General features: G+C 46.2%; 1 protein-coding gene across 1 annotated transcript in view; it reads right to left on the reverse strand.

Annotated features, from left to right (window-relative positions):
* Window positions 1-10: 10 nt before the first annotated feature.
* The window catches only part of FAM13A (family with sequence similarity 13 member A), a 250,927-nt gene continuing 231,643 nt past the window's right edge, over window positions 11-19,294 (reverse strand). The window contains exons 19-23 of the mRNA XM_006768190.2: window positions 12,279-12,437; window positions 10,692-10,775; window positions 6,222-6,418; window positions 5,551-5,652; window positions 11-2,310 (exon numbers count right to left, since the gene is read on the reverse strand). Of these exons, the coding sequence (XP_006768253.1) occupies window positions 2,184-2,310; window positions 5,551-5,652; window positions 6,222-6,418; window positions 10,692-10,775; window positions 12,279-12,437 (669 nt within the window). The 3' untranslated portion in view covers window positions 11-2,183. The remainder of the gene's footprint in view (window positions 2,311-5,550; window positions 5,653-6,221; window positions 6,419-10,691; window positions 10,776-12,278; window positions 12,438-19,294) is intronic.

A 19,294-nucleotide genomic window follows, 5' to 3' on the forward strand; every position in this document is an offset into this window, starting at 1 on the left:
ACACAATTTATTACTGTAACTTGGTGTCTTTTATTGAATCATACAAATTTGAATGGGGTTTCCTGAATAAATCTTTTACATAACTTACCTTTGGCAGAAACAGTAGATTTCGAAACATTTACAAACTTCTCATTTATATAACTTTTCCTCTTTATAAATTCCTTTGCATGTTAGTATTTTCAAAACAATACTTTTAAACAGATGTGCTTTAACACTCAGCTGGTCATGATGTGATTTCCATCGTAGCTTATTTAAGAGAACAATTATTTACAAGGGGCAGACGAGGCATGTATTTCTTTTAAAAATACAATTTTTGGTCATGTGAATGATTTTCTGATTTCAAAAATAGAAAACATCCTAAAGTGCGTCATTTTATTTATAATATAACTCCTTGAAATTATAGCAATCTGCAATGTAAACAGTAGAGCAGAGAATACCAAACTATATTTTCATTTGCCTTTACATTTACAAGGTTAGGTACCGTCTTTAAGTGTGTGGATGAGACCAGGGCGCTTCGGACACATTGCTCACGCTCCTACAGAAACATACTTAGGAGCAAACTTGGAGGCGTTCTTTCTCACCCATCTCAGCTCGAACAGTTTGCAGTTGACAGAGCTGCCCCCTCACTTTAGCGAGGGGGAATGCTGCTGTAAATCCCATCTGACCAGTTTCTCAAGAACCCGTTTTCTGAAACTGACAAATGGTCAATAGAGTTTTATGTTTTCTTCTTTTTAAAAACACACACACAAAATGGCACAACACAGAGGTGGGGGTCCCGTGGTCCTGTTCAACCTGCAACACTGTCTTCAAAAGGCAGAGCTGCCGGAGCGCCCCCTCCCGGCAACCAGCGGCTGCAGCGGTGTGCGGACCCCTGCCCGGCCTCGCAGCGCACAGGGCGGACCCAGGACGGACCGAACCAGAATCCACTTTCCCTGGTGCGGACATAAAAGTGTAAAAAGTAACACAAATCACGAGGTGATGTCCGCACACTGTGGAGATGAATGATTTGGTGTCTGAAGTTCCCTGGTCCCTCCATAATGTCTAATATAGACAGCTTTGTGACACAGTCTTTGAAAAAAATTATCATAATCGGCTACACATCATTTGTTCTCTTTATACATGATCTTGAAATAGTGTGATTTAGAGTCTGCCTTGGGCTGCGATCCAAGGGCCACATTTACCCCCGAGGGAGGGGATTTTAGTGCAGGTTTACTTAAAAAAAAAAACACGAACACCTGGTAAGTACTCAGGTGGCTGAGAACACGGGTGCTCGCTCTCTCTCTCTCACGATCCTCATGCACTTCGGCTAAGAGTGAAACAAGGCCCTTCCCGCGTGGCTGATGCCAACACGAGACCGAGCCCCACACGGGAGCCCACACAACACGCTGGCCTCGCTGTCTGATGCTCAAATCCCAAGATGGTGAGTGCAGCCAACGTTCAGGAAAGGCCTCTCCCGGCGCGTCACCCTGTTACCGGATTTAAAAATCGGCGTCAGCGTAGCTCCTGCCACCCTCCCTTTGTCCTCTGCGGTGACCCAGGCCCGCAGGGATCACGGTTCCGGGGCAGCGGAGGGCGCCTCGAAGCACACGGGCAGAGATGTCTGCGCTGCTTCTCTGGGCAGACGCAGCTTCCATCGCCCCGAGAGCTGACGAGAACAATTCACACGCGTGGGGAAGGCGCCGCTCCGTGGACAGGTCACAGGATTGGCCGAGGCGGCAAAGAGGGCTGCAGTGCACGGCCCCATTTACGGGGCCCCGAGAGCACAGGGAGCTGCCCAGCAAGTTTGCTCCCGGAAGGCCCGAGCTGGGTCTCATCGAAGTTAGACTGCATTCGTCTAGCCATGGGGGCAGAGTGCACATCCTCTGTGGATGAGGTGCCTCCACGCAGTGATTCATCACCGCTAGTGTCAGAAAGGCTCCCGCGAGTGTCCGAGTGCCGTGAACGCAGGGACCCGACTTTTCCTTACAGGATTCCCAAGTCAGGACCAGCGCGGCCTTCTCCCAGCAGGTGGCTTCTAAGGCCGACGATGGAGACGAGCCGCCCCCAAGGCTTGGAGGCGGAAGGGCTCCATACTTTGCAGGTCCAGCTCTGAGGCTGCCTCCCAGTGTCTGCAGAGCGGCTCTTCCCCGGGGGAGGCAGGGTCACCGTGCACGCCGGCCCCTCTGCTCGGGCGGGGCTGCCCCTCACATGGACTTGGAATCAGCATCTCTCTTGCTGATGAGCACCTCCAGGAGCCGTAGTTTCGCCTTGATGTGCTTGTATTCGCTGTACTCTTCAGCCATAGGAGTGCGGTCTTCCTTCTGGACATTTCTAACGGAAACAAAGGACAGGGGGCTGAGGATCACTGGCCGTCTCCTGGATGATGCTGTTCAGCGGGCGCGTCATCAGCGGAAACATGCAGCTTATCAACCCGTAGCATCAGTGTGGCCAAGCGCCACTGGGGGCAAGCCTGGAGCTGGGCTTAGACACGCAGTGAAGGACAAGGATCTGCATTTTGTAGGATGACACGAAGGACTAAGAAATGGAGAAATGTCCTGTTTCTGCTGCTGGTATGTATGCACTCACATTAAGATCTCCCTACATGGAAATCCTTTGTTTCTACTTAATGCTTTCTCACTTTTACATATTTCATCTAATAAACCATTACATTTCTAGTTAGCAATTGGTACATCCATAATTTGTGTTTTTTAACTAGTTATTATAGTATTAGTCTTAGAATTCAACAACTGAGTCATATATTACTAATAAGCCCTTACCATCCACGAGTAATTCTACATGCATTCTCTTACACGCACAGTATCCGTGGAGAGCGTGATACACAGGGAGGCCCTGTGCTGAGTGGCTCTGTCTCCGGGGTGTAACATAACCCCCAGGATGGAAGCTGTGGGCCTGTCACCCACACCGCACACGGGCTGAGCGCAGGCCGAGAAGCCAGTCCCGCTGCAAAGCCCCGGCTCCCATCACCGGGCGGTGCCATCCGCTTCTTGCTTCACCTTGAAATGCACACGTCAGACGTTCAAACACCAGGCTTCCTTTTCTTTTTATTAAAGAACATGGGAAAGGCAATAGCGTGGACCTTATTTTTACGCTGTTCAGTGAACGAAAAACAAACGTATTTATTGCTGGCCTGCCTTGTTCAGGGAAATGATTCTAGATGGCTTCCTGGCACAGGGTAGTGAAGGACCAGGGTGGTGGGCAGAGCCCCGGCCGGGCCCTTCAAGGGGCTTTGATCTCCTCAGACACAAAATGAAGAACCAGATTTTACAATGTCGGAAGTCCCCTAGAGTTCGAACCTTCTACGATGATTGTGAGTTCCCATCAATTATACTTTCTGATTACTTGTGAAGTTTATACAATTATATATGTACTAGGGGCCCGGTGCACGAAATTCGTGCACTGGGTGGGGGTGGGGGGGCGGGGGAGTGTCCCTCAGCCCAGCCTGCCCCCTCTCACATACTGGGAGCCCTCAGGCGTTGACCCCCATCACCGTCCAATCGCAGGATCGGCCCCTTGCCCAGGTCTGACGCCTCTACTAGAGGCGGCAGGCCTGGGCAGGGGACCCCCAGACCCCTCCGATTGCTGGCTCTGCCCCTGGCCCAGGCCTGATGCCTCTGGCCCAGGATTCAGGCCTGGGCAGGGGACCTCCCGCTCCCCCCATCCCCGGCTCCGCCCCCCACCCAGGCCTAATGCCTCTGGCCCAGGCATCAGGCCTGGGCAGGGGACCCCCAACCCCCTCGGATTGCTGGCTCCGCCCCCCGCCCAGGCCTGATGCCTCGGCCAGAGGAGTTGACCCTAATCACCATCCGATCGCCGATCACTGGATCGGCCCCTTACCCAGGCCTGAGGCCTCCGGCAGAGGTGTCAGGCCTGGGCAGGGGACTCCCAGCTCCCCGCGATCACCCGCTCTGCCCCTGCCCAGGCCTAACGCCTCTGGCCCAGTCATTAGGCCTGGGCAGGGAACCCCCAGTTCCCCCGGCTGCAGGCTCTGCCCCTGCCCAGGCCTAATGCCTCTGGCCGAGGCGTCCGGCCCGGGCAGCGGGGACCCGCAGCAGCAGCGGCCCCGCGATTGTGGGCTCCACTTTAGGCCTAGGCAAGGGACCCCTAGCTCCCAAGACTGCCAGCTTCGACCGTGCCCCGATCCCATCGCTGGCTCCACCCCTACTTCCTGCTATCACTGGCCAGGGCGGCAAAGGCGCCCGATTCTCCGATCATGGCTCTTAGCTCCCCGCTGGGTTCCGATCACTGTCAGTGGCAGGGGGCTTCTTCCTGCTTTCCCTTTTGCCTCCCTGCATTGTGCCTACATATGCAAATTAACCGCCATCTTTGTTGGCAGTTAACTGCCATCTGAGTTGGCAGTTAATTTGCATATCGCCCTGATTACCCAATGAAAAGGGTAGCAGTCGTACGCCAATTACCATATTTCTCTTTTATTAGTGTAGATAGGACATATATAGGACATGTATAGGACACCTGCACAGAATGTGACTATAATTATATGGGAAAAAAAGGAAACAGACAAACCAAAAATGTGTCTAGAAAGAAGACTGGAAAGAAACACATCAGAACATTAATCCTGGCTTGTCTTTGCGTATTAGTATTACTTCCGAGGTGATTTCTTTTATCTGCTCACCTATATTTTCTAAATACCCTGCAACACATGGAGGGGAAAAAAGCAAATATTTAGGTATAAAATTTATAAATCTCGAGAAAGTCATTAGAGGACAAATCCAAATCAGAAACCCTAAACCTAAGTGTATGCAGTGACTGAAATAAACTGGAAAACAACACATTCTACATGCCAAAGTTCATTTTTATGGCTCTTTCATTTCCCAACACCTTTGAGAAGTACGAAAGGGGACTAACTTAATGAGAAACTCTATCTATACTGTTCAGATAATTGGATGAAAATAAAATCAATTCCAAATGATAAAACAACTCCAGTGCAAGAGACGCAAATCCATCCCCTGCTCTGCCCCTGCCTCCCGCTGTGGCCCGAGCCAGACATGCTGGGTGCAGTCGCTTGCAAAGGGAAGACGATGCTCAGCACAGCGCTACCGGAAGATTCCACTGGCCTTAGACTCGCTGGAGAAAAGTGCCCTGTCAGTCAGGCGGGTGCACTGCTTCTTGTATATTTTTCATCCAAATGTTACTTTTAAAATGTGCTTTAAAACCAGCAAGATTTAAAGTCCTCAGTTCCCTATTTCTCCTTCTAGTTTCTTCAGACAAAACACAAAAACAAGCCAGTGCTGTTGACTGGAAACGGAGCTTCAAGCTGCTCGTTTTAGATTACGATGCGATGTGACAGGTTTGCTTTATAAATGCTGGTTCAGTCTACATGGGTTGTTGGACACCCCCCAAGAAGCACCCTTACGGACCATGCGAACCTTATAGCCTCCCAGTCGACCTCGAAAGGGGCCCTGGGCACAGACCCCGGGCCTGGGCCACAGGGAGAAGGATGCAGAGGGCCCCGCCTGGCAGGGATCCCACAGCCCTGCCAGGAAAGGAAAAGGATGCCTGTGCAGGGGTGGGGGAGGGGAACACATGCACAACCTTCCATTTTGTCTGAAGAAATTGTCCTCAAATTCGCGAAGTTTCTTTCGAATCCTCTTCTTTTCTTCTCTCATTTCCTGAAGGTGTTCCAAGAGTTCTGGCCTAAGAGGGGGGGGCAGGGGGGAGGGGAACGGGAAGAAAATCGAGTTAAATCTGAATTGTCATAAATGCAATCAATGTGCAACTCGGTGGGGGTTGTGGACACTGGGGGAAGCAGGTATGTGCAAAAACTGTCGAGGGAGCTGAGGGTCAGTGGAAATGCATGATTTCTATGCCCTGAAACACTGACAACAGCTCTGGCTCCTGCTACTGGTAAATTCTTTGGGCCTGTAAATCCCAGGTGCTTTGTCATTGTTTTGAGAGAAAGAGATGACATCTGTGCTCAGTGAGTGCTGCATGATGGGCCGTGGAGGATAGAGCTACTCAATGCCATTTGTAGAGACTGCCTGGTTGTATAAGCAAGAGCTCAGATGCTCCCTCAAATAACACAGGATAAAGCATATACAAAAACGGAGCCCGAAATTAAAAAGTCACTGTTTTAGTCACACAGACGCACCCCAGGTGAGTCACTTGTGTTTTGTTGGCCAATGTAAGTATAAAGGCTAAAATAATATTTAGGAAAGTTATCTTCACCCAAATATTTTACCACTGCCACCACCAAAACGACATACATGGAAGCAGCATGCAGGTTTGAAAGCCCGGAGTCCTGGCTGCACTTTGATGGCATTTTATCATCCATCGGGGAAATAAACCCATCCGCGCCATCTTCAAATTGGTCGAGAAAGCAATGAGCGCTGAACTCGGTTTTCAGAGTGACTGTGAAGTCTGGCTTGGTGTTGCTATCGTCTTCTGAACCCTCCTCTTCTTCCTGGAGACACACAGCAACCCCAGCCAAAATCTGGTTACTTTTCCTGGTACTCTTTCATTACAAGTATCATTTAACAATCTTAATTATCTCGACACCATAAGGTTTCTTCTATACCTACCGTTAGCAACACCTACATGCCTTATGTACATATTATCGAACAGCTATATGTACACAGCAGGTAACACAAACTAAACACAGCCACTCAATAGGGAAAAAAACTATAAAAATTGGTGTACACCACATTTAACATTTTAAGGCTGAGGTAGGAAGGAACAACCATCATACTTTATACCCTCAATCAAAAGAACCAAACTAATCTAAAGATTCTAAGACAAAACAGGACAAAACCCACCATTGGAAACCAGTTTTCAGAATTCTATTGCTTGCATACCTCAGGACATATTTTTTATTAAGCGATGAACGTTCTTAGAAATAGGACATTATAGCCTTTCTATTTAAGGACTGAGATTATAAAATATTTGTGGTTGCCTGGTACACAAAATCTTAGGGAACTTTTGAGATCAAAACATTTATCTTCCATGACTTGAATCATAAACCTCCTAAGTTCTTTCAAGGGATGTCCAAGAATCATGAGTGTATTTTTTGGCCTCTAAGATTCTAAGAAAAGTATCATATTCTTTGCCTGTCTAGATGATAATGCACTTAAAAAATAATACAGTCATATTAGCATTTCTTAGTGTCAATTTTAAAGCTACGTTAAGTCTAGGTAAGAAATAACATCACAGTCTGAAAAAAAAGACAAAATTTTTTAAAAAAATTAGTTTACATTCAATATTATTTTGTATTAGTTTCAGGTGTACAGCATAGTGAAATAAAGATTTTTAAAAGAAGTAATTTACTGCCAAAATATTCAATCAGACCAGGGGAAAACATCCTAACATCTAGGAAAAGGAAGCAATTGGTTAGGAGTACAGCTCCATGAACAAAGGAAGCACAATGTCAGTTCCAGCTAAAGCAGCAGATCCGCCCCAGGAGGCAGGAGCAGTTCGCGGGAATCAATACACAGATAATCTGTGAGCAACTGATAGACAGGGATTGACAGTGATCTGGCCCCTTACGAACAAATCATGAGAACTCACCATTTCCCCTATTTGATGGGATTTCTGTAAAGAATGAGGTGAGCTGGTTGTGAAAGTGTGGAGAGTGATGACACCACGGTGACGTGATTCTGGAGAAAAAGCCTGTAGTAGGCTCTTTACCCGACTCTGCCTTACTCAACATTTATCAGTCACCGGCATAAAGACACAAAAGGCTATTTACAAAACGTGTAGGTAATGCAAGGCGGGCGGGTATCCGGTATGTTGGAATACAAAATCTATACTCCATTTCGTAAGGTTGGAATAGAAGTACAAAAGTAGCTAACTGGGAAAATTCAAGGTCCTGCAATTTGGTTGGGGAGAAAGCTGGACACACAGACCTTAAGCAATCCGTGGGAAGGAAGCTGGGGATTGCATAAACCAACCGCGAGACAGGCCACCATCGGGGCTGCTCAATTGGGCTGATCTTGCCCCCAGGGGACCTCTGGAAATGCCTGGAGACATTTATGGTTGTAGTGCACTAAGGGCATCCAGTGAGTGGAGGACGACCCCCCACAACAAAGCGTTATCTGGGCCCAAATGTGTCCAGGGCTGAAGTCGAGACATCCTGCGATAGGAAAACTACAATACCTTCATGATACAGCGACAGTCACGCAGTCACAGACGTGTGGAGCCAAAGGGCCCATTGAGGTCATCCCCACGGAGGTCCGGACTAGTCCTCCACCCTCTGCCTTGCTGGTTAAACCATATCTAGAAGGGTGTATAGCTCTGGGTATCAGTTTTTAAGAAGGATGCTGATAGATGGATGTGTGTATAGAGCAGAGCCACTAGGCTGCCGGCAGGTCTGGCACCCACATCATATGAGAAACAGTAAGAAGTTGTTGGAAAAAATGTTCAAAGAGTGCGGGTGGGAGTGGGCAAGGCAGGAGACTGACTGTAGGAAGTGCTCTCACGAAAGAAGCGCTGTGCACGCTCCGTGTCGTTCCAGAGGGCACAGCCAGGCCTCTTAAGAAGAAAGTAATACATCAATAGTAACTATGGATGTAACTTTTCATTCTATTCATTAACTGTAAGAGTTTATAGTTATGAAACTTATGGTGCGTTCTAAAATTATATGTATTTTATAAATAATTATAAAACAGCGTAAGTTTTAGTTACTATTGATGCTTAGCCCAGTAATGAGTGCGCTTAGTCTCCCTGGTGCTGTAAACTTGTCAGGCCTGGAGAAGGAATCTCTTCTTAGGGTCAGTGTCTCCATTCTGTCAGCCAAGTTCTAGAGGAAATTTTTATGTTGGGTAGGAGAACCGACGAGATGACTTCTAGGATTTCTGGGCTGGAAGATTTAGGGCCTTATTTCATACTCACTGGTTTCCCCCCAGAAACATTTAAAACAAGAGATGGTTTAAAAAACAACAACAATACTTACACACAATCTTCTTATCTGTACACAAACCAAATTCTAAATTGTTTCAGAATTGTCAAGAATTAGTATAATCCAAATACATGCTAACAAGCCCGGCCAGTTGGAACAAAATTAACTAAAAGACAGCACTATTTACAAAAGCATTGCAATCATTGCAAAATTATCTGAAATTCTGACCAGAATGTGGCCCAGCAGAAGAGCCATGGCCAAAGTATACTTGTGAAAAAAATTAACCAAGATAAACAATAAGAGTTGAAAGAATGTCCTTTTTTTAAGAAGATCGTCATTAGTATTCCTTTCATTTGTTTAATGAAGCAATTATTACCTGTCATATTTTGGAGGTGTTAAAGAACACATTTTAATCTGGTAACAGTTCTATCACATGATTCTCAGAAAATACATTAATTTTCGTACATATAACTGCCCAAATTTCTTCAATTATGGTGACTTGATTCTTGTGTGAAATTACCAGCTAGACAAAATGTGTCTTCTTTCTAGTCTTATTGTAAGAAGTGGCTCTAATTTTTAAGATACAATACAGCATAGTCACCTCAATTTCACATTTAGAGAATTTTCATAAAACACATTCCATTTAAAATAATATGAACAGTCAGCACAATCATTGCCTAATGAGGTGTATGAAATATTTAAGACCCTTAAAAGGTAAGAAAATAAACAGAGTAGATAAAAGGTAGGCCCGTTTAGCTTCTGGTACCTTACCTCCGCTTATAAAGGCGAGAATTAGGTAAGAACAGGGAGCCGTTCTCAATTGGCATCCCTTTGTGGGAACGAGGCCCCATATTCTGGAATAATCCTTCCTAACTACGGCAAATACATGACCACCCCAGGCTGGGAACTGTGACAGAAACAAGACAAGTGACACTCCTAAAACTCACTTCTGCTTTGGGTTTTGCTTCCCCTTCCAACTTTAACAATCACTGATTTTTTTTTTAAAGGTTGGCATTGACTCTTCATCTCTAGATCCCGATTTAAGGCCACCCAGTTTGTTTAATTATCTAGAAACAAGAACATGAAAGAGGCTGATCCCCATGGAGGCCATGAGGTCCTTACAGGGACATAGATCTCTGAGTACAGATGGCACCTCCCGTTCTAGCAAAGGCAGCCACTGAGAACAAGGGTTATTTGTCTAAAATCCATAATTACTTGGGAAATAAATCTGAACATATGTTTAGTGACTGCTGGTCCCAGCACTACATTCACTGATTAGGAAGAGATTATAAAATTAGTCCTGAGGACAAAGTGTGCCAGGGGAAAGGGGAGAGGCAGAAAGAGTGGGTGAAACTGAACCAGCAAATCTGCCAACAGCAACTGTGAAATTTGTCTATAAAATGCTAACTTCTTATTGTGTGCTATACATATTGTCTTTGCTAATTTTGGTTTTTTAAAAAACTCATTAAATGAGATTTTAAAGAAAGTTATGCAATGAGCTAATTTAATAAAAATTTGAAATAGAGAGAAACTGTTCTCCAAATGGGGGGGGGGGAACCCCCAAAACAAAAAACAATGTGCAAACAAAAGAATCATCCCTGAAAACAAACACAACAAACAAAACATCAATAAAAAGCAGGGGAATGACATGAAACGAAGGAAATCGGCTAATACAGGATATAAAGAAAAAAAGGAGTGTTCAAAGTTGGCTCTGTGCACAAGTAATGTAGGGAATGCTACCAGAACCCATCACGGAAGGCCCAGCCACAACCCCTTCCATTCCCGGGAGAAAGGGAGGGGACTGAGGTGGTTTAGCAAGAGGTTAGCAGCTGGAGGTCCTCACCTTTGGCTCCTTGAAGAAGAAAGCAGTTTCGCCCTCGATAATGGGCTGCAGCAAAGGGCTTCTCCGCTTGCTGGAAGGGGAACCCTGTGACAGGCGTTGACAAGTAGGTTACATTGCGAGCCCTTCCCCTTTTCCCGCCAGCTCTCCGCCTCTGCCTCACCAGGATTCACTGCTGCCCTTTAATGATGTGCTCTAACCCCCTCCCACCAAAAGTTCCCAGGAAAACCAGCAACAACCAAAGTTCTTTTCAAGTTGCTTCTTCACTCCAGAGCCCCACTCCTCCCCGCCCCAACCTAGGAGCTCCCATGAGAGCAAGAGCAGCACACACGTACCTTAACCAAACTCGCAGAGGAAACCCGAGCAGAACCGCCCACCTGCCTCCCCACCCCTTTCCTCCCCAATCGCGGCCACCACAAGATCACCTGCACTTAACAGCTTCACCTAGAATAGCGTCCGCTCCTGACGTGATGCAAAGGTTCTCTGACGACCCCAGTGTCCACTCACCCTATTCAGGGACACTAAGGGTTCCTAACTGAAGCATGAAAACGATTCCTTAGATTTAATCCTTGTGTTGGTTAGCTACTAATTCATTCCGCAGGGGATTTCTAGAAAAGGAGCTCCCTTCAAACACACCAGCCTGCAGTCCCTGGACCCTCCCTCCGTCACAGGAGCACGTGCACTGTGAAAAGGCGTGAAGGCCCCATCGGAAGCCAGGAAATAAAGGGAGGTGGGAGAGGAATGGGGAGGGGTGGCCAGGGGGAGTATGCCCTTCAACAACACAAGGAAGTGGTGTCTGCTTATTAAAGAGCCTAGAAGCCAGCAGAGGACGCCTTCAGGGCTCTGGCCAGAGGCAAGGAGTCCCCAGGAGGTGGACACGGATTCACAGGGCACTCACAGGGGGAGGTGGAGAAGCCCAGACTGCGGGGGTGGGGGGAGGGGGCTTGGCCAGTCCTGAAAGGCTCTCCCAGAGCTGCTGCTCCCTGCTCCAGACAAAAATCAAAACTCCAAGGCCAACAGCGGCTAAGTCCCAGGATGGTGGCCTCTGAGAGCACTTTCACAGTCATTAGCCTCGCACTTCCACCTCACACTTCTCTGAGTCCTCCAAAGGAGAAGGCCCGCTGTCCGCTGTCCGGAGTTCCTTAGCAGACTTCTCCCTGGATAGGAGCCCTGCATCCCCTCTGAGAGGCGGAGAGAAGGACCCTCCCTCCGTCACAGTCGCCCCTGGGGCCAGAGGCACTCCTGGTGCAGAGGCCTGGAGAAAGAACAGCCCTGTCCCCTGGGTGCTCTGTCTCGGAGGAAAAGGTGGGGGAGTCGGCCCAGCACGTGTCAGGGGGACGTTCCTGGCCAAAGCATGACTCTCAAAAGAAAAAAAAAATTCTATCAGCTTCAGATTTGCTCATTTTTTTTTTGACCAGTGTAGTCTCAGAAGTCTTTGATAAATTCTTCATTCCTCAAGCTTACGGGCCATCGATATTAATGGCACGATCAACTCTTAAAGCCTATTCTTTAATGAGATGGCAGGCTAGGGCCCTCCTATTAGCCAGGGCCCATTCAACCAGGTAACCAACAACAGAGAGGTGAACTCACCATGATGGGCATGGTGTTGGCTCGGGACAGGATCTGTTTGACCAGCCGGTACCTGTCATAGAGTGGCTTCATAACCTGTCGTTCGTTCTTGGTGACCTGGAAAGCAAGAACAAGAGAGCTGAGAAGCCAGGCGACCAGCTGTCCCAGCATGCTCTGAGCCTAGAGAAAGTACAGATGATTCACATCAAGTTTCTCTATTCTCACAAAATTTATTTAAACTGACAACATTATTCAGTTGGTGTTTAAAATATCTACTTTAGCTACAGATCACTCTGGGAATCATTCCATTAGCAGCTTGGTTTCCTAAATCAAAACTATGATCACTTTTGGTTCCTTGTTTACAACTCCTCAAGGTTCAGAGTTCTCAGATCAGGGGTGGGGAACCTTTTTTCTGCCAAGGGCCATTTAGATGTTTATAACATCATCTGCGAGCCATAAAAAATTATTGACTTAAAGATTAGCCTGCTATATTTGATCAAACTTTTAATTAACTCAGCCCTAATGCCTTGGCAGGGCCAGACCAAATGATTTGGTGGGCTTTATACGGGATGTTCCCCATCCTTGTCCCAGATAATATACTATTTTCTAGTCCAGGAAAGAAGAAAGCATGTACTCCTGTTATTATACTTATCATGCAGTTTTGTAATCAGAATTTTTTTAGATGTCTTTCTCAAACCCCATGAAATTGTTTTGTTTTTAAGGACAAGATTCTGGCAAACAGTAGGATTTCAAGGAATATTGGCTAATATAACACATGGGTTGATTCATCTCTGGATACCTAAAATCTGGCACAGTGCTCACATATGTTTAAAGGACTGGGTCTATAGGTAGTGGGGAGGAATCAGGCCCAAGTCCCTGGTATAGTATTTGATACAGTACTTAAAGCTCTTTCTCTGCTGCTTCTCCTCCTTCCCATCATGCCTCAAGCTCCAAGGATAGACTAGGTTGTCTCATACCTCCCTGTCTAGTTCCCTTTGTCCTGGAATGGCTGTGGTTTGGCAAACTCAGATCAAGAGCCACCTCCTCTGTGCAGACATTTTCCAACATCTCCCATTCTGGAAGACCTGCACATTCTCTCCTTTGTGTCACCTACTGCAACCTGTGATTTGTAATTTTACATCTGCTTTGTTACAGACAGAATGTTTGTGTCACTCAAAATTCATGTGTTGAAACGTAATTCCCAATGTAATGGTATTTGGAAGAGGGGCCTTTGCTCTCTCATTATTTTTAAAAGTTAAACCATTTTATAAAATATATTTTTATTGATTTCAGAGAGGAAGGGAGAGAGAAACATCAATGATGAGAGAGAATCATTGATAGGCTGCCTCCTGCACACCACCTACTGGGGATCAAGCCTACAACCTGGGCATGTACCCTCAACTGGAATTGAACCCCAGACCCTTCAGTCCATAGGCCAACGCTCTATCCACTGACCCAAACCAATTAGGGCTAGAGGTGGGGCCTTTGAGAGGTGACTGGGTAATGAGAGGTGGGATGCCATGAATGGGATTAGTACCCTTATAAAGAGTCCCCTAGTGCTCCCCTGTACCCAACCCCTTCTGCCATGTGAGGACAGCAAGACTGCCGTCTATGAAACTGAAAGAGGACCCTCACCAGACACCGAATCTGCTCACAGACACTGAATCGGCTCACACTTTGATCTTGGATTTCCCAGCCTCCAGAATTGTGAGAAATAAACATTTTAAAAGGTTTTTAGAATGGATTTTTAGAAAGAGAGGGAGAGAGAGAAACACCGATGTGAGAGTATAACATTAATTGGCTGCCTCTTGCACCCTCCCATCCCCCCAACGGGGATCGAGCCCGAATGCCCGGGCATGTGCCCTGACTTGGAATCAAACTGGCAACCCCCAGGTGCACAGGATGATGTCCAACCAACTCAGCCACACTAGTTAGGGCAAGAAATAAATTTCTGTTCTGAATAAGCCACCCAGTTCTATGGTAATCTGTTTATAGCAGCCCCAATGGATGATACATTTTTATACTCTACTAGAGGCCCAGTGAACGAAATCGTGCACCAGTAGGGTCCTCGGCCTGGACTGCAGGATTGGACCAAAATCAGCTCTCTGACATCCCCAAGGGGTCCCGGATTGCGAGAGGGCGCAGGCCAGGCCAAGGGACCTCACCAGTGCACAATCGGGGCTGGGGAAAGATGTGGGAGGTTGGCCAGCGGGAGAGGGAACTGCAGGAGGGCTCCAGGGCGTGTTGGGCTGGTCTCACTCAGTTCCAATTGGCCGGACCCCAGCAGCAAGCTAACCTAACGGTTGAAGTGTCTACCCCCTGGTGGTCAGTGCACGTTGTAGTGACTGGTCAACCAGTTGATTGTCTGCCACCTGGTGGTCAGTGCACATCATAGCAAGTGGTTGAGTGGCCTTAGCATATCATTAGTATACTACGTTTTGATTGGTTGAATGGCTGACCGGTCAACCAGACACTCAGCATATTAGGCTTTTACTATATAGGATAATAACTGTAGTTTGTTGACATTTCTGTTTCCTCTTTAGACTATAAGCTTCTTGAGAGCAGGAGCTTGTGTTTTCTGTCCCTGGCAACTATTTCAGTGCATGACATAATAGAAATAGTCTATAAATATTGCAGAATGAGTGAACAAATATTCCAAACATAATTAGTATACCCAATTCATTGATATGCATGCATTTCCCCTGTTTACTTAAATGATGAGAGATGAAGTGTCTTTGTTTCAAGATTGCTATTTGTCTTCTGCATTTTATTTCCATTGCACACATAGTGTTAGAAGTCAAGAGAGTGGTTTTCCTCGGTGGGGCAGGAGGGCATGCTATGGGCGGGAAGGGACACCAGGGAGCTAATGGGGGGTTGGTAACACATTGTGTCTTCATCTGGATGCTGGTTACCTGGATTTGTTTACATCAAGACATATAACCTGGGCTCTTTTCTGTGTTTACGTTATCCTTCAAGGAAAGTTCAATACAGCCACAAGTAAGTCTGAAGAACAGAAACGGAATGCTAGTACAAATTTCACCTGTGAGATGACAAAATTTAGGACTGGACCACACGAAATCGTGTTTGTTTGTTTTTTGATACAGGATGTATCCATTAGATGTGTTGCTGATAAGTTAAGGCATATCTTCACTGTCAACACATGATGTGGTGTGATCTAATGTGCAAGATAAACAATAGATGGTTTAGTTACGAAAAGGCACACTACAAATGAAAAGCAGCAGCCAGCACTTTCTCACTGTGGTCTAACTGCTGGCAGAAACATCTCTGATTTACAGAATGAGACTTAGCTGGTAAAATTGGACAGATAGAGCAAATTTCACCAAAACCAATTTCTTTTCAATTCTTTGTTCAAAACTCAAATTTTCTAGTTGGATTAGATGAAGAGGCTCACTGACTTAATTCTTTGGCTTACTTTGTTGACATTTAGATTTTCTATGAATTGCTCATGTTTAAAATTAATGACCCTCAGGAACTAACACCTATAAATGGTCTACTATAATTCAGTTTTTGACTATGGAAAGTTGAAACTCATCATGACTTCACCAAATTTAATACTGGCATTTGATAAAAGTATCTGAACATAAAAAATATCAAAGATCTTTAAGTTTGAGTGTAGAAAGTAGAAATACAACTTGAATTACACCAGAATTATTTTCAGACTATATATCTGAAGCCAAAGGGTTGTTCATACTAAAAGTTAATATAGCTTTCACCTGTCACATGCGGTTGTCCGTGCTGGATTTGTGAGCAGAGCCAAAAGCCAACCAAGAGTCAGATAAACAAAGCAGGGCTTTGGCTGGACTGTCAGGAAAGGACAGGCGGATGTGAAGTGGGCCATGGGAAAACCATTTGGAGGCTGACACTCTTATTCTTGAGTCATCAGTCATCAGGGATTCCCCCACTGACCAAGAATAGGCCTTTGAATGAGTGGATGGGTATTTCTGAGTCATAAAACTGCTAGCAGAAGACATGAGTTGGATTCCTGTAACTTGCATTCTTGGCCCATGGATTGGAAAATGACAACCCTCTCTTCTTCATTATCAGGTAAAATACAGTAGGCTAACTCTGCAACGATCAGATAATCCCCAAAAGCAAAGGAGAGTACTTATATATAGCTTTAGAATTTGCATTTAAATTTGAACATGATGTTGGGTGTCCCAAGGTTTTAAAATGTGAGATTAAAATATACTGATGAGGAAGAGACTCAAGAACCCAGGAGCTCTGAGCAAGCAACCCGTTCTCTCCCTCTCCCCTGTCATCAAGCAGGGGTCTACGAATCAGGCAGAGCAGGGAGCTGCAGCCATCTGCGCCGCTTCCCTCTGTGACACTGTCTACGCCTGAGAACCTTCAATACTGAGAAAGGCCACTTTAATAATAATTTGTAGGGAATATGTGTCAGTGTGTAAACGAGTGTGTTTTGTTACATGTCAGTCTGCCTATTGCGTGCCCCGTGAAAGCAAACAGCCTTCTTTACAATGTATAGAATTGGCAGATAATTATTTTTGCCTGTGACTTGGAGTTAGTGTCCCTTTAAATCAGAATCTGCAGATTCAGCAAAACCCAGGAACTAGGAGCACCAGCTCTTCTAAAAAATCCTAGAGTTTGGAATGATAGTTTAGCACTGGGAGTACATGTATTGTTAATTGTTTTTTTAAAGAGCGTTGCCCAAATGTTATTTACAGTCCAGAGTCCATGGCAACACCACGGATCTGAGAATGAAAAGTTCACTCTGATTGTGGACTGGCCAGGTACCAAATGGACTCTGCCTTCCTGAGGTCAGAGCATCGTGTTCCAGAGCGAGGCAGAGAGCCTGACCCTGCACCTGGGACAAGTGACAAACTCCCAGAGCGTCCGTTCCCTGCCCGTGAGATGCTAGAATCTGACCCGGAAAGGCGTTCTTCCTTCGTCAGAAAAAATGATGAAAGGAAGGGGAATAGAAAGACAGGGCCAAAAACTAGTATTTCATATTGCTAATTATAAGAGTGCTAAAAATGTGCATTCTTTCTCCTGATTCAGTCACTAAGAAGTAAGCCACAGGGCACGGAACATGTAATTGTAACAGAAGTGAAAGCTATCATTTACTTGGCAATTCCCTCTCCCCCCAGCAGAGCCACTCTGCCCAACTTCCTTCAGTGCCAGACGCCCTACAGGTAAATGTGTGTGCCTGTCAGGTCACTTAGTCTCCAGACAACCTAAGACAGACATCTATTACACCGACAGCCCCGAGGCTCTGAGAGGTTACCTCCGTGCCCGAAGTCACAGAGTACTTCCATCTACGACTGGGGCTGGGTTCTGAACCTATGTCTGCCGAACCTCAGAGCAACTCAGCCACAGGTACCTCGTCCACCCACCCCCAACCCCAACCTCCTGAACTGGCTTAAGGTTAAGTCTAGGATGCAGCTGAGAGATCTCAGGGCCCCAGGCAAGGAAGCCTTTAATGTCGTGCCATGAATCCACGCAATGAAAAGAAGTAAAACACACAAGCCTTGCCGCCTCCGCCTAGGGACTGTCTGGTGGCCATGACGAGGCACTCAAAGCTCTGAGCCTACTGTTGGCAGTTCAGTTTCTGGATACTCCAGTAGAGAAGGACAAAGTTTCACAAGGTATGTGAGCTCCAGTGCATTTACTACTTGGTTCAATGCTTTTAAAGATCCAAAACAAAACTTGGCTTGAAAAAAAACAAAACAACTTGGCTGGAAACATGACCATCATCCCAGAGCGCCAGTGTTTTTCCACTGCAGGGCAGGCCAGCAAAATCAATCACCATCAGCCCCAGCTTCTTTTTTTTTAGCTTAAACCTGATAGACTCAGAACCAAAATACCATGGAAGATGCATTTTACAGATCGTTCATTGGGCATACGCTGTGGCAGGTCTTGTGCTATTGGCTGAGGATTAGCTTCACAAAACCCAGGGTCCCAAAGGCCCTCACAGACCTCTAGTGCATTATTCTGGAAGCTTCTTTATTTAAAAGAACCTATCTCAGGTGAAAAAACTGTCTCCATTATATAGCTATGCTGAAATTGGAAAAGAGATGCATGCTTTTTGGCTATATAAAAATCCTTCTGTAGACATAAACTTCATGTTTTTTATACCTGCTTTTAAGAGTTGATTTTACTGGGTTCTTGACAACATTCTGAACAGGTTACTGAGAGTAACTGGCACGGACAGCTGACTACAGGTTCCCTAAGGAAGAGAGAAGCCTATCACGCTCCTGTCTTCCCCGGACTGACACGAACTCTCGCGAGTAACGAACTGCCTCAAATGCTCCTTGTTACGAAAAGGCAGAGCCCTATTTTGGACTCCTCACACTTTTGGTTCTGGGTGGCAGCTGCGACTTCTCCACGGACAAACACTGGTTGCAACTGCTCTCCAGAGAGATCAAATTTGAGGGCAGATGATTCTAGTTTAGCCCATTTACTTATGGGTAAGAATGCCCAGAGCCAGTATCAGCTCATGGAGGCAGACGTAGGGACAGCGAAGCCTCCTCACTTCAGAGGTCTGTGCACCAATTCATATGCCCCTCGCCTCCCCAGTTGCCCCTTGAAGCAGGGCACCGGGGACTAAATTTTAGTTGCAAACTAATTTTTCTTCGGAACTCCATTAAATTCAGCATCTACAAGGTAGTGAAATGCTTATCACAGGTTTAGCCTCATTATTTTGCAAATAATGAGGTTCCTTACTGTTTAGCAGATGACTCTGCCAGCAGGTCTTGTGCTATTGGCTGAGGATTAGCTTCACAAAACCCAGGGTCCCAAAGGTGTCCCTCCATCCACCACTCTTCCCATTGGGACCTGTGTGGCATGTCCTATGCTTCTACCATGGTTTAGGGCAGTGGTCGGCAAACTGCGGCTCGCGAGCCACATGCTAAACAGAAAGCTTGGTTCCGGTGAAAACGGAGTCATCTGCTAAACAGTAAGGAACCTCATTATTTGCAAAATACCAAACACGGAAGATCCATTTCTAAAGCCAGAGGATTTAGCCCGTTCAGAAAGAGAAGTCAGTGCACCCACATACA

The sequence above is a fragment of the Myotis davidii genome, unplaced genomic scaffold (assembly GCF_000327345.1).
Source record: "Myotis davidii unplaced genomic scaffold, ASM32734v1 scaffold963, whole genome shotgun sequence".
Classification (NCBI taxonomy): Eukaryota; Metazoa; Chordata; class Mammalia; order Chiroptera; family Vespertilionidae; genus Myotis; species Myotis davidii.